General features: G+C 35.6%; 1 protein-coding gene across 1 annotated transcript in view; it reads left to right on the top strand.

Annotated features, from left to right (window-relative positions):
* The first annotated feature begins 2664 nt into the window (after positions 1–2664).
* LOC129222924 (serine--tRNA ligase, mitochondrial-like) overlaps positions 2665–15160 on the top strand; it is a 51679-nt gene continuing 39183 nt past the window's right edge. Inside the window, exon 1 of the mRNA XM_054857485.1 lies at positions 2665–2712. Coding sequence (XP_054713460.1) covers positions 2665–2712 — 48 coding nt within the window. The remainder of the gene's footprint in view (positions 2713–15160) is intronic.

Below are 15160 nucleotides of genomic sequence, written 5' to 3'. Positions count from 1 at the left end.
TGCGTTAGTCCGCCATTTTACAGTAACAATTACCAGAAAATCTTCCTGAATTTTTAACAGTGTGGGAAAGAGAAATTTTAAACAGATCAGTACGTACAGTACGTAGTAATAATAAAATAATAAACTATAATAATTCGGTACAGTAGATCCAGTAATAACATTTTTAACTTAAAAAAGGAAGATGATGATTTATGCTGCTTAATTAAATCGTTATTCTAGTATATTCCTGTGCAGTTGCTTCGCTAGTTCCTTCATAACGTTTCCATCTATCATAACATCCTTCTTCCTGGTCTCTTCAATCCACAATACAACAGCAGCTTTCATTTTCAAAATTTTTGCATTTTGTTTACTCAGCGAACTTTTATTTTACGGATTTCCTTTTCTGGACTGATAATTACATATGATTCACTCAAACCTATTTGTCGTGTAACCTTCGAGGCATTTTTTAGTTGTTCAAGCACAATGAAACAGAGCTCTTAGGAGTCCTTAAATTTTCTCAACTTTCGCATTTAGAATGAAAAAAATAAAAAACTGAGGAGTAGTTATTTAAATACACTAATAAAGCGATGTCCAGACTAGTACGGGTCGGAACTTCCGGTGTCAGTGATGTTAAAGGGATGAAGGTTCATTCACGGGGGGGGGGGGGGGAAACAAAATGTTTTTAGTAGCCAACAAACAAAGCCGAAACTTACGCTTCGTGATTTCCTTCCGAAAATTTTGGCGTTGCAGGTGAGAAATTCGCGTTAGGTATAGAATTCGTTACTGGTGAAAAATCGCGGTATAGCGGGAGTCGACTGTATAGCAATGAATGTTGAGGAATGCCAAATGCTTCATTTAGGCCGGTATTTCTCAGCCTGTGGTCAGTATACCACTCGTGGTCCGCGGGAAATTTTCATGTAGTCTGCGAACAGTTAATGAAAATTAATATATATCATTTTTATAGTTGTAATTAAATTTTATAAAGAAAATTTTTCGATTCCTCTCATTTCACCTGGTATTTTGTTTTTAATTTTTGTAAAAATATTATTTCTTTCGTAAATGGTCTGCTCAGGGTTTAGAAGGGTACCAAATGGTCCTCAGCATTGAACAGATTGAGAATCACTGATTTAGGCTGCAAATAAGCACACAAGGAACACAAGTTATTATTCACAGGGACCAGTCATGAATCAAGCAGAAAAATGTGTTGATCTGAGTGTCCTAATAAATCAGGACTTCAAGTTTAGTCATTTGTGCAGTATATATCAAGTAACTAGGTTCATAGAATACCTTGATTTATCAACAGATCTATTTTAAATTGATATTTTCTGATGATGTTTCTCTGCCTTTATACGGAAGTTTGGTAAGGTTTCATTTGGAGTACACTGTTCAGTTTATGTCTCTTCATCTCAAGAAGGTGAAGGATATTTATTTATTAGTAAAGGTTCAAAGGAGAGCTACTAGGTTAGTAATGGGACTTTCAGATTTAAATTTAAGTTCTGGTCGAATCCAATTCTGTATCCAGTTAAATCTAGCTACAGATTAAGAATTAACAGAATTTTCCCTATTTACTAAAATATGAGATTTTTTTGAGACAAACCAGCCCCCCCCCCCCTAAAGTGATGTATATGGTGATTATAGTCATTCGAGTCTAGATTTCAAACTGATCTAATTTAAAAACTACCAGTCAGAAGGGCTTGATGCTTCACTAGAACAGTCGTGAAGCCATGGGAACATATTTGACTAATTAAAAAAAAAAAACATAAAAATCCAAAATCTGCCGTTAAATGGCGCAACTGGGGTTCAAACTGCTTTTTTGGAGGTATGCTAATTCCTAAGACCTAACATACTCACCACATTCACACAATCAGCACAGATAACCTCTGATTTGATGTGGAACATGCCATTTTGCGGTTTAAATTAAAAATTAGTTGCAGAATAGGGTGGAAGGTATGTCAAATCACCATGCATTACTCATCTGTAAGGTGCGTGTTTCACCTTTTCTCTCGTCACAAAAGCCTGACCACGAAGAGATGGCGTATGAACTTAAAGCAGAAACACCATTTGTGATAGGGTGTTTGTTATTATTTTGTTGTAGATAGGATCATCGAGAAAGCACCTCTTACTACTTGGCGCTTTCTGGCTGATTCTAACATTTGAAAAAGATGATTCCGCTTTAAAGTCATCCGCCATCTCTCCGGGGTCAAGATTTTCCTCTTTTTTTGCTGTAAACACTAATCAATTGTTCGGAAACCATTGAAATCTATTATATCTTTCTTGCGAACAACACTACACTTCCGAGCTTAACGCGGCAGATTTGGAGGCTATTTTCTTTCTCTTAACCAAACAAATTCCGATGGAATCACGACTGTTCTGGTGAAATCTCAAGTCATTCTAACAAGTAGTTTTTAAATTAAAGCGTTTTGTAATCTGAACATAAATTATAATCACCTTGTAATCACATGAAATCATACCTTCTTATTCTTCCTTTTCCATATTTTGCAGTCGGAACAGCAAGAATCGGTGAGACTGCAATCTTTCTTCGGACGCAATTTGCAACCTTTCTTGTAAGCCGCTAGTTGGTCCTCAAAAGACCCCTGCTGAGTGAGCACGGGAGGTGTGCAGCACGGATCCAAAGATTCGCACACGTAGGGTGGACCACAGTCGCATTCTTCATCGTCGTCGACAATGGCGTCTCCGCACGAAGAGTTGAAGTATTCTTTTATACAAGCTGAGGTAAGAAAATAAAAAGGAATGAATTAATTTGAATTTTGATACCTTGAAAACAAAAAACGTTTTCCAACCACGAGCTGTGATATTGCGCTACTCGTTGGGTTTCTTGTTTCTACAAATCTGTAACACAAAGTTAGACTGACGTAAGTCCAAAAATTGCAATTTTTCATTTATTAGAGCATAGTATGTTGAATGCTGTTCTGCATTCAGCCGTATGAACGTAATCCTAAAAAGATATTCTTTCTAATAATTTAACAGTGGTAAAAGAACGCAAGTCCAATCCTTTGCATGCACAAAGCGATCGTTATTCCGCTTTTTTGTAAAGTAAGGATTATGTGACTTACGTTACTTTGGTTCTGAGGCTCCGAAATGACTCCTGTTCCCCAGAATCAACTTTATTTATAAAGTTTTTTTTATAAATAATAAGGACCTTGAGAGGGAACTGTCAAAAAATACATGTTTAATTCCATGTTAAAAATATAAGAACGAGAATAGACTTTCAAAATTTTGGTGAGAAAACCACAATCAATTAACATCCCGTATTTGGAGAAGGCACTGTGTGAGTTGAAGTGGGAATACGGAGGTAAGTGGTACCAAGACAAGTGGTACGGAGGCAAGTGGTACCGATAGATAGCAGTATACGTGCCATTTGGAGCAGTATTAAAGGTGAGCATCGTCGTGAGTTGTAGAAGAGCATGGTGATTTTTGATCACCTCTCCGCAAGAACTTCTCACTCGGTTCCAATTTGGCCGACAAGATTCTGTTCCGGATAGAAAAAAAAACATGTTTGGGTATCCAACTTTAGAGCCACGGGTACTGCACTGAAAACAAAAACGTCGGACCGAACTCAGACGTTACAACGCTAAAAATTTGACACATTTGAGAGCGTCCATATAAGAGTCTCTAAAGCGTTTTAGCACTCAAACTTGCAACTACCCAGGGATTTTCTGATATGAATGTAAGGAAAACCCTGCACAGTGTCTTCACAACGTGAATAGTTTTTGTAGTCGAACAGGATCATGTCGGCCAAATTCTTGCCAAAGAATGCAAAATTCTTGCTTCTTGCTGAGTAATATCAAATAACCGCCATTATGAATATACTTCTCCACAACAAATGACGCTACTACTTCAAGTAGCATTTATACTGCTATTTATCGACATCACCTCGAGTATCCCCTGTTCCTATTACAGTAGTGACTTGCCCAAATGGGAAACTCTACCACTGAGCTACCACAACATAGTGCCCTCTCCAAATACGAGAAGTTGTTATGCCAGATTATAATATATTTATCGGTTATCAGGACCTCGTTTTAGAAAATGCTTTCCCTAATTGATGTCAGCAAGAATGCTGCCAGAACTGAGCAACAAATAGTCACGAATTTCGTCATTGTTCTTACATGTTGACATGCTTGACTTCATGGTCTCTTGTAACCGATAATTACCCATTACTCCTACAACAAAGGCAAAGTCTGCTTCTCGGCAAAATGTGAACTTGGAAAAATGTTTAGCTGTAACCAGGGTTTCTAAATTGGAGGGAAATATTTGACTTTAGCTCCGATGACGACTTTAACTGTTTTATTCTAAAATCAGTGCGACTTCTAATTCACGACTCTGACTCCGCAGTCCTGGCAAAAACCTTGAATCCTAGAATAAGAAGCGTCACGTCCGCCGATGCTTTCTTCCTCTCTCTGTTTTGGTGAAGTAGCGTGTTTTGCTTTTTGATTGCAGTTTTTTATTAACTCTTTGTTAATCCACAATTAAGAAGCAAAACACTGTACTTTATTATGACAGATATAGGAAGAAAGCGGCATTTAACCCCAGGATGGTGGACATGCCACTACTTAAGCTACAATCTAGGGTTTTAGTCATGGAAGAGTTGCGGATTTGGAGAAAAAATGACCGACTCTTACTCTTGGAATTATACAGTCTTCGACTCCCGACTCCAACTGCAACACAAACGTTCAAAGCAGTAAAAACAACAAACAAGCAAATGCTCAATGTGTTTACTAAATGAATACTGAACCGACTTACTCGACTTCAGTGCCGTCTTTTCCATTTCAAGCATATTGCAAGCTGTGAAAATCCCGTACGTCTTGACAATTTCAATCTCTTTTTCCATAAGATGTTTCTTCACCAGTTCCATTGGGTTCGGAAGATCGCCCTCTGAGCATCCAGTGCCAGTGTCAGTAGCTCCAAGGGCGCGGGTAATGCTTCGAAGCATTGACACCAAATACAAGGCCATGGGTGCAGGCGAGTCGTCGTTGCCATGGCTGATGATGATAGTGTTGCCAACAGGCGCGCATGCACCGCCATTTCCCTTAGGCACGTATCCAGAGTAGTAAAGCAGGGGTGAATTGGGCGCTTCAATCAAATTATTGATGAACGCTGAAATGCAAGTGATTGTTAAGGTACTGTATTTTAAATAAGTCTAAAATTTTCATCATTACAAACTGCAAAAATTTTCTTGTTGTATATGGAATACAACGTCCATGTCTGCTTCATTGTAAACAGAAATTAAAAAGAGTTAGATAATGTAGGTGATTTGACGATTAATGATATGATCAAAATAAGGAATAAAAATTCAAGTTATTAGCTTTTTTAAGCACTTTTATTATACTTGGCCTGTTTGTCACGTTGTAATCTGAGGTCTGGTTTTACTTACATTTCAGCAACTAGATCGCTTAGAGACTTCAGAATTTCACTAAATGATTTGCTTCTTAATCTTAGGGTATAACTTAAAGCTGAAAAATTAAAATTCAGAAATAAAATTATTATTTCGGTTAGGATGGAAAATAGCAAATTTCATGTAATTTCCCCATTTGCAACTCCAGAGCTCGAATACGCTACTTGCGGTGATTAACAATACTAAAGAAAAGGGTAAAACATTCCGTTCCACGCGTTTTCTTTGGCAAAAATTACAATCTTCAGAGTTTGTGGTGCAATGTAATTTCAGAGAAATAGAAAAGAAAGTTTCCCACAAACACAATGAAATATTACTGTCAATCATTAAGCTTCAAAGCAAGTTATAAGTTACGGCATCTGTTTGTTTTACCTTTTTCATCCGCCATTAGACAGTGGCTGCAGCGCCCCCTATAGTTTATTGGAGTTGCGAATTAAATATATACTACTATTATAAAGAGGAAAGATTTGTTTGTGTGTTTGTATCGTATAGGCTCTAAAACTACCGGATCGATTTTAACCATTAGAAAGCTACATTTTTTTTCACCATTAGAAAGCTACATTATCAGGAATTATAATAGGGTATAATTTATTTCAAAAATAATTAGTTTTAAAAAGTTATGTAATGTTTTATGTGATCTTTAGTGCTTTTTACCCAACAGACCCCTAACCAATTGCGCCAGATAAAAAATTTTTGTACTAAAATGTAGGAAATTTTATTTTAACTATGATGAAAAAAAAAAAACAATTTTGCAGATAGAGCAATTTTTGTATCTTTTATGAAATTTTGAAAAACCTTTATTTTGCATTTTTTCATGGGTTTAATTTTGTAATTTGTTTTAACTTCAAATAGTTGTTTGGCAACAATTGTATTTATTTTTCTGAAGGACAACACATTAATGTCTTGTTTAAACCAGAGACTAGTAATTACTTTTATTATTTGCCTATGCTTTTTTTTTTTTTTTTGTAATTTGGCAACATTTGTTTATTTTGTAAATTTGTGTTTATTTTGTAACTGTGCGTAAATGAAGAAGATCTCAGCTTACAAAATATTTGTCCATGGCGAGGCGAGTCAAAATACGTCGTCTTACAAACGTTTTTTGATGCGGTAACAATGCCCAAAAGAGGAAGATCTCAAGTTACGAAGCATACGTTCACGGTGAGGAGAGCCAAAATACGTCGTCTTACGGAATCCTCAGAAGAAAATGTCAATCGCCTTGCAAGTCAAAGGCAGTATGCTTCACAATCGAGAGCTGGAGAATCGAGCAACGAGCATTAAACGTTCGCAACGTCTTGATGATAAAAATGCCAGAACCTCACGTGCTCGCGCGAGGGAGTCTAGCGCTGAACGATCCTTGAGACTTGCCGAACAAAATGCTAGAACATCGCAGGCACGCGCTTCGCAAACAGGCTGATTACAATAATTTACGATTGCCGCAGAAACTAGACAACAAGCCCCAACTGCTATTCCCACTGCTAGCATTTCCAAGTAGACTGCAATAGCCATCCCTACAGCAACTCCCGTTATTGCTAATATAGAAGACACTGAGCGTCTACAGCGACTTATGTCACAGAGGGAAAGGCAACGAATATCAACGACTGAAGTGCGTAACCACATTTTAGCTCACAGTCGAAGATCAGCTTTTAATTACAATCCACAAATTTAATATGCTCATCAAATCACTATTCAAATTGGAGGAATGAGTAAAACTTGCTCTCATTGCTCTGCCAAAAAGTGGGCTGATGAGCCGAACGGTATGTGCTGTGCCTCTGGAAAAGTTATTCTCCTCAATATTCAGGAACCACCACAACCAATAAAAAATCTGCTGAAAAATAATCATTCATTGTCTGCACATTTTTTAGCCAACATACGTAGATAAAACAACCTATTTCAAATGACATCTTTTGGCGCAAAAGAAATTAGGGAAGGAAATTTTATGCCTACATTTAAAGTAGAAGGGCAAATATATCATCTCATAGGGAGCCTTCTACCGCCATCAGGTAAAAATCCGCAATTTTTACAAATATATTTTACTAGCATCTATGTAAAACAAGAAAAAAAAACGGTCCCCATGAGCCTTCACCTACCGCTTAAATAATTTACTACAATGAAATACAACAAAAACCTTAGCCACAGCAACGCGTGGCCGGGTCAGCTAGTGTTTAAATTAAAACTCATTCTTACAAATTTCGTTGCCTTGCAACAGTAATGTTAAAAACCAATCATAATGAAAATTTTGAATCGAGGCTTCTCTGAAGCAAACATGAAATTAGCAAGTATAAATCCTAGAGAAGAACAAGGATTAAATTTTAGTGCCAACTGCTTAAAGTTTTGGACACGTAGGTATAGGTTTTTTTCCCTTTTAGTACCGAGAATTCATATGAAACTAGTATGTTGTGGCCATCACGAAACTTTCTTCTATATCTTTCTTATAATTCTGATCCCTCCCCATGCTTGACGAGGAAGCAATATTCCCAACAAAAAAAAATTACACATGCAAAAACTTGACGACTATCCCAATGTCTGAATTATTGCAAAAGCAAAGCAAAGAGCGAAAATTGAAAGTTATTTTAAAAGCCTTGCTTGAATTAATTACAAATATTTTATTTGTTAACAAACATAAGATGGCAACAGTTAAAAATTTTAAATCATTGAGATAATATTTCCTATCATTTCCATACAATTAAAATCACGAGAAATACGCAGACGACAATCTATTACGATTTATCTTTCTTATTGTTGCATTAATAAAAATATTTTTATTCGCAAAAAAAAAAAAAAAAAAAAAATTAACACCTTTTGGAGCGATTGGCGTCAAAATTGAACCAAAGCCTGTTTACATATGGATTCACATATATTCCAAATTTCAACCAGAACGTAGCATTACTTCTTGAGATAGGGCACTCAAAATGGAAAAAAAGAACGGGTGATTGCGCTACCCCCTTTTTAGCTGTTGACACAAAAATAAAATCAGTTCTTATACCCACTAAGGGCTACTTGCCGATAAATTTTTCTTTCATTCCGTTCATTATTTCTTGAGATACAGCAGTCACAATTGACGACAAAAAACGTTCTATAGCTCAACCCCCGTTTGAGTTATTGACACCAAAATTGAATCAGCACCTGTTCCTGTTAATACCAACATATGGACCAAATTTTGTTTGATTCCGCCAGTTACTTCCTGAGGAATAGCAAGCACGCGTAACTCGAAAAACGTCGAATTGCTCCACCCCCCTTGGAGGAATTCGCGCCAAAAACTAATGGGCACAAGTTCACATAGGGGCACATATGTGTACTAAATTTCGTTCGATTTCATGCGGTAGTTTTTGTTGTAGAGCGGCCACAAAAAACTGGTCACACACAGACGTGACACACATACATACACACACACACACATACACACACACACACAGACAGACAGACATTTTCCAAAAATGGTCGAAATGGACTCAGCACACCTCAAAACGTTCGAATCCGTCGAAATTCGAAATTCGAAAATTTGCACGAATCCAATACTTTCTTCTATATATTAGATATAGAAGAAAGTAAAAATAAGGTGAAGTTTCGTGATGGCAAAATTATTGTTTCTGAAATACATTTACACTAAAAAGAATAAAATAACAGAATTTTTTAAAAAATACTAAGCACTTTTCAAAATGCACTCAGAAGGACAAAATAACTTTTCAGGGTCAGAAAGGGCAATTTAAGTATTCCTTTAGTTTTCGAAAATTCTAAGAATACGACACCACAAACGAAGAAAAGTGCGGTTCTAGTCATTTCAAAGCAAACTTTCCCAACAAGAAAATTATGCATGTTTCAACACTCAAAGTTATGATTGGAAGCTAGATAATGATAAGAAATTCTCTTTATGACTTGAGCCGCACTTTTATTCGTATGTGGTGTCATTTTCTTGGAATTTTCGAAAACTAAAGGAATACTGAAATCGCCCTTTCTGACCCTAAAAAGTTATTTTGTCCTTTTGAATGCATTTTGAAAAGTGCTTAGTATTTTTAAAAAAAATCTGTTATTTATATATTATTGCAAGCAAAAAATATGCACCCAGAAAAAATTCAGACACGAACATAAAACCAAATATGTACATTGCGTTGTGTGTTTCTTCCGAAGAGCATTTTATTACAAATTCAGGCAAGAGACAAAGAAAGAAATTGGAAAAAAAAGCAATTTTTCACTGCTACCTGAATAATGTTAATTATGTTACATTATTCTGTTAACACTGTTAACAGAATAATTTTAATGTTAATTTAAGTACGTTGTAAAGCCCCCTGGCAACTATACAAGTCAATACTTTGTGGGACAAGTAAAGTATGTACTATTTTACTAATCTTGATTCAATATTTCAAAACCATAGCAACAGCTCAACTACGTAGTTCGATAATACTTATAAACTAGTCGACCCGTGCGGAACTCCGCACTGTGCTTCGAATCCTTTCATGTGGCATTTCGCTGTTTAAAAATTTCAGAGAAAGAACATTATGAAGAAGAATCGAAAAAGTAAACGCCTAAAAGGCATGTAATTTGAAGGCATCAGCCAAAAAACCTCGTTAAATACAACGTTGTGATAATGTGATCATCACTCACCTTTTGGTTGTACGTATTTTCAATGCAAAAATAATTATCATTAAAAGTGTGACTGAGTGACTCGAGAAAAAGCAGTAATTGTGCATGTGGAAAAACGGGTTGTGGCAAATACAGTCCTACCTATGTGAACATCTGACGGAAAAAAAAGAGAGATTTATTGGCACGGATTTGAATTGGCGCCATTCTGAATAACAGCACGACACTCCAACCAACCGAGCATTTGCGCCTTCGTTTTCGAATGCTATTCATTGAAGCAATGTGTAATAAAAAAACAGCAAATAAAGCGTTTTGCCAAAAAAAGAAAGAAAGAAAAAGAAAGAAAGACCATTCTTCCATGTTTTGCCATTAGCCAGCATGATACGTTTTAAAATTATTCGTAAAACATGGAAATTTGATTAAGGAGTGAGGAAGATCTCGCGTAGCGATTGAAACAAACATTTTAGAAAAATAATAAATTAGATTGAAAATAAATGTTTTATTTTTTGAAAAATGATTCAATTTCGCATAGCAGGCTGCTTTAACCGTTACGGCTTGAATGCCAGCACATGTTTTTCTTTTAATCCAACTTATAAAATTCAAAACCAAAGCCTGTTGAATTGAGTCCAATTTTTAAGTGTAATTTTTCGAACGTAGACAAAATGCATCCCCCCTCGAAAGCAGAGGAGTAGACAATGATTTCTTAGTAATAAAGTTCATAATAATTTTAATGTTTTACATCGTATTCGAATAAATAGTTAAAGGTTTGCTGGGTGAAACTCGTAATTTCAATTTGGCATAGTATTTTTTCATTTATACAAAAGGTCGAACACTGCTATGAGAAATATATACATTTCAGCATACAATGATAGTTTTTCTGATCAAAAAGGATTCCCTTGAGAATTGAATTTTTAAATCTAATACTTTTTATGCTTATATTATGTTTAGTGGTCTGAACGGAATCAAAGCTTAAAAAAAAGAAAGAACACCCTTCGGTAAATAGTCAACTTATCTGAATAATAAGTGTAGCCTGCATAAAGGAGTCAAAATGAAAAGTAGCATTCCCGTCGCATTTATTTTATTGCCTTACATGTGTTATCTGTTGTATGGTATGAGTACATGTAATGCGTAATATTAATCAAAATTAGCTATTATGTGGGACAGCCCGGGCGGGTCCGAAGTTCAGTTAGTTTATAGCCGAACGCTCTACCGAAAAAAACGTATTAATAAAACCGAACAACTAAGTCGGGTGCTTTTAATCTTCATTTAGAAAAAAGCAATAATAAAAAACTGGTTAATTGTAATTTTTTTTTCGCCGAAAGCGACGCAAGAAATTGGAAAATTGTGTTCCAGCAATGAGCGTTTCTATCACATTTATTACCTCACTTGTGTTATTTATAGTTTTCATGTATTCATGCATGCGCGATATTTGTTTAATTTTTTAATGCAGATCGTCCGGGTCGGGTCCGAACACTCATTCTTCTGCTTACTATTCGAACGCTCTGCCGATCGAGCTATTCAGCTCTGTCGGTCACAGCGCAAGTTAAACTTATAAATTTTACCGAAAAATTCAATCCGGTGCTTTAAAACGTTTTTTTTTTTTTTTTTTGCAAGAAAAAACAATTTTTAGACCGTGGGTCTATTTTTTCGTTGCACGATAAGCTTTAAAATGAGGTGTAAATCAAAGAAATCGATCAAGAATTGAGGAAGTTCTCGCGTAGAAACAAAAAAACAGACTACTGAAATAATATATAAAAAATAATAGTTTGAAAAACTAAAAAAAACACGCTTTCGTAGCAAAATGAACTAAAAAGTGAAAAATAATCTTTGGATGATAATAGTTGACCAATCACTTAATTTTAATGTAATACAAAAAACCATGGGGTGCTGTCTATTTACATTTTTGCATGGACAACAAATGGAAGAAATTCAAGATAACTGATAAGAAGCCCCCACGTTTTTTTTTTGGTATTACATTAAAGTTAAGTTATTGGTCAACTACTATCATCCAAAGATTATTTTTCACTTTTTAGTTCATTTTGCTACGAAAGCGTGTTTTTTTAGTTTTTTAAACTATTATTTTTTTTTTCTTCTTTTTAGTTTAACTTGTTTTACGAAAAAATATTCATTTCAACATTGTTCAAAATCTTTTATATTCGTGAAATTTGCCCCAAAAAAGCTAATCCATCTCAGTCATCGATGTATGTGTGCGGAAATCATATCTACATTACTTTGAAATTTTGAGATGCATTTGAATAAAAGTTTTGTTCAACAATGGTCTGATCAGCAATGAATTTCCAATTGAAGGCTCACCTAAATTTTGGCATGAAATTAGTTAAAAACAATTATATTTCAAGTTCTAATTACCTTGGAACATTGGAACAAATTTTGTCTGATGCAGAAAAATTAAAGGTTTTTGTAGATGTTTTAAAATAATTTTTGCGAGCATTTTTTAATGTATTTTTTAAAATTTTTCCTTTTTCACATTGTTGGATTTATACCGAAATATTGATTAAAATTGGAGGAAACTAACAATTAAAATAGTTAATTAATTAATTTGATTATAGAATATTGCATTGTCTTCGGGTCTGAGGTCGCGTGCCAAATTTCAAAAGAATTCGATCGCAGGAAGTGGGCGAAATTTGAGCTGCAAGATTCCGTTACAAGATACATACATACATACATACATACAGGTAAGCTAATAAAAGCGTGTTTAAAAATGGCTTCAGCAGCCTTAATTCGTATCCTACTCAAAATATTTTGATCACGATTAGGATACATTACGATCTGATGATCTGTTAAGCCACAAAGACACACTATGCTCTTTACAGACGTCACGACAAGACTCATGCATGTTGTGGCTGATAAATAGTTTTTGGAAGACAACATAGCATGTTACAATACCATCTTTGACAAAATATTATCAGTCTACATGGGAGCATTTAGAAAACCTTGCAAGATAACTAAAAATGATAGCCGAAGCAGATTACTCCTATAATTATAGCTAACATGCAGTCTTACCAGTAACAGTGTCTTTTGCCTAGTAATCAGGGATGTATTACAAGACCATTGGTTCACTGATTTCTTCCACTTCTCCACAGTTTCCTGCTTCTTAGCATATCGTCTTAGGATTAACGCACTGTGATTACCCCCTTGCTTGGGACTGAAGATCTTGGTCATCAGTACCGAAATCAAATCGGAATTCGTCGCTGAAGCTCAAACGTTCCTTGAAATCAAACACGAATGAAACTCTCTTGAGATCAATATCATCCTATATTGATTATTTAAAAGCCCTCGATGAGCGTCGAGACTTGGGTTCAGAGCCATCAGCAGTCGTCCATATTATGGTATGACTAGGTACCGTTATATACAGGCGGCCAGGCAAATGGTTTAGAGATGCCATTAAGTAGTAGAGATCTGGAGTAATGTAGGGGCGTTGCAAACTTCAATTTTTTTGGAGGAGAAAATATCGCAATTTACTGAATAAAACTCCAAATTATACAGAATGATAACAGGAGCGTATACACAAGCAACTGATGAGAAGAGACATTACGAACCATTGAAAGAAATAAGTGAATAGTAATTTTTACTTTCTTCTATATCTAATATATAGAAGAAAGTATTGGATTCGTGCAAATTTTCGAATTTCGAATTTTGACGGATTCGAACGTTTTGAGGTGTGCTGAGTCCATTTCGACCATTTTTGGAAAATGTCTGTCTGTCTGTGTGTGTGTGTGTGTGTGTATGTATGTGTGTGTGTGTGTGTGTATGTGTGTCACGTCTGTGTGTGACCAGTTTTTTGTGGCCGCTCTACAACAAAAACTACCGCATGAAATCGAACGAAATTTAGTGCACATATGTGCCCCTATGTGAACTTGTGCCCATTAGTTTTTGGCGCGAATTCCTCCAAGGGGGGTGGAGCAATGGGACGTTTTTCGAGTTACGCGTGCTTGCTATTCCTCAGGAAGTTACTGGCGGAATCAAACAAAATTTGGTCCATATGTTGGTATTAACAGGAACAGGTGCTGATTCAATTTTGGTGTCAATAACTCAAACGGGGGTTGAGCTGTAGAACGTTTTTTGTCGTCAATTGTAACTGCTGTATCTCAAGAAATAATGAACGGAATGAAAGAAAAATTTATCGGCAAGTAGCCCTTAGTGGGTATAAGAACTGATTTTATTTTTGTGTCAACAGCTAAAAGGGGGGGTAGCGCAATCACCCGTTCTTTTTTTCCATTTTGAGTGCCCTATCTCAAGAAGTAATGCTACGTTCTGGTTGAAATTTGGAATATATGTGAATCCATATGTAAACAGGCTTTGGTTCAATTTTGGCGCCAATCATGACAAGAGGTGCTGATTTTTTTTTATTATCATTATTTTTTTAGCGAATAAAAATAGCTTTATTAATGCAACAATAAGAAAGATAAATCGTAATAGATTGTCGTCTGCGTATTTCTCGTGATTTTAATTGTATGGAAATGATCGGAAATATTATCTCAATAATTTAAAATTTTTAACTGTTGCCATCTTATGTTTGTTAACAAATAAAATATTTGTAATTAATTCAAGCAAGGCTTTTAAAATAACTTTCAACTTTCGCTCTTTGCTTTGCTTTTGCAATAATTCAGACATTGGGATGGTCGTCAAGTTTTTGCATGTGTAATTTTGTTTTTGTTAGGGATATTGCTTCCTTGTCAAGCATGGGGAGGGATCAGAAAAAGGAAAAATATAGAAGAAAGTTTCGTGATGGCCACAACATACTAGTAGTTGTATGGAAACATAGACTAATAATAAGAGTAGACCGAGCTTTCTCATTCTTGCTGATAAAGAAAATTGGTTCATAGATGTATCACGTGACTAGTGGAAGGGCTTGGCGAAGACTTTAGCAGCATGGTTGCTAGATGGCAGCATTATCTATAGTTTGGCACTCGACATGTATTTTAAGACAATGTGTTTTCATTAAAAAAAACTTCCAGGTGCAGAGATTGAACTGTTTTTCTTTTAGTTATGCATTATTTTGACATTAGTAATAGTTTTTGATCAGTTTTCGGTAACTTTTATTTCATTTGGAGCTGTCAGCGTTGGCGTGAACGAAATGGCGTAAACGTTTCGCGTTAACGCAAAAATGTACTAATCGGTATCTTAAATTGAAACTGTAGGTAAAAATCTTACCGTTTGCTGATTCTTCTTGGTCGC

This window comes from Uloborus diversus, chromosome 5, assembly GCF_026930045.1.
Source record: "Uloborus diversus isolate 005 chromosome 5, Udiv.v.3.1, whole genome shotgun sequence".
Lineage (NCBI taxonomy): Eukaryota > Metazoa > Arthropoda > Arachnida > Araneae > Uloboridae > Uloborus > Uloborus diversus.
Note: the sequence above shows the minus strand (reverse complement) of the source record. Positions and strands in the feature narration are given on the sequence as shown.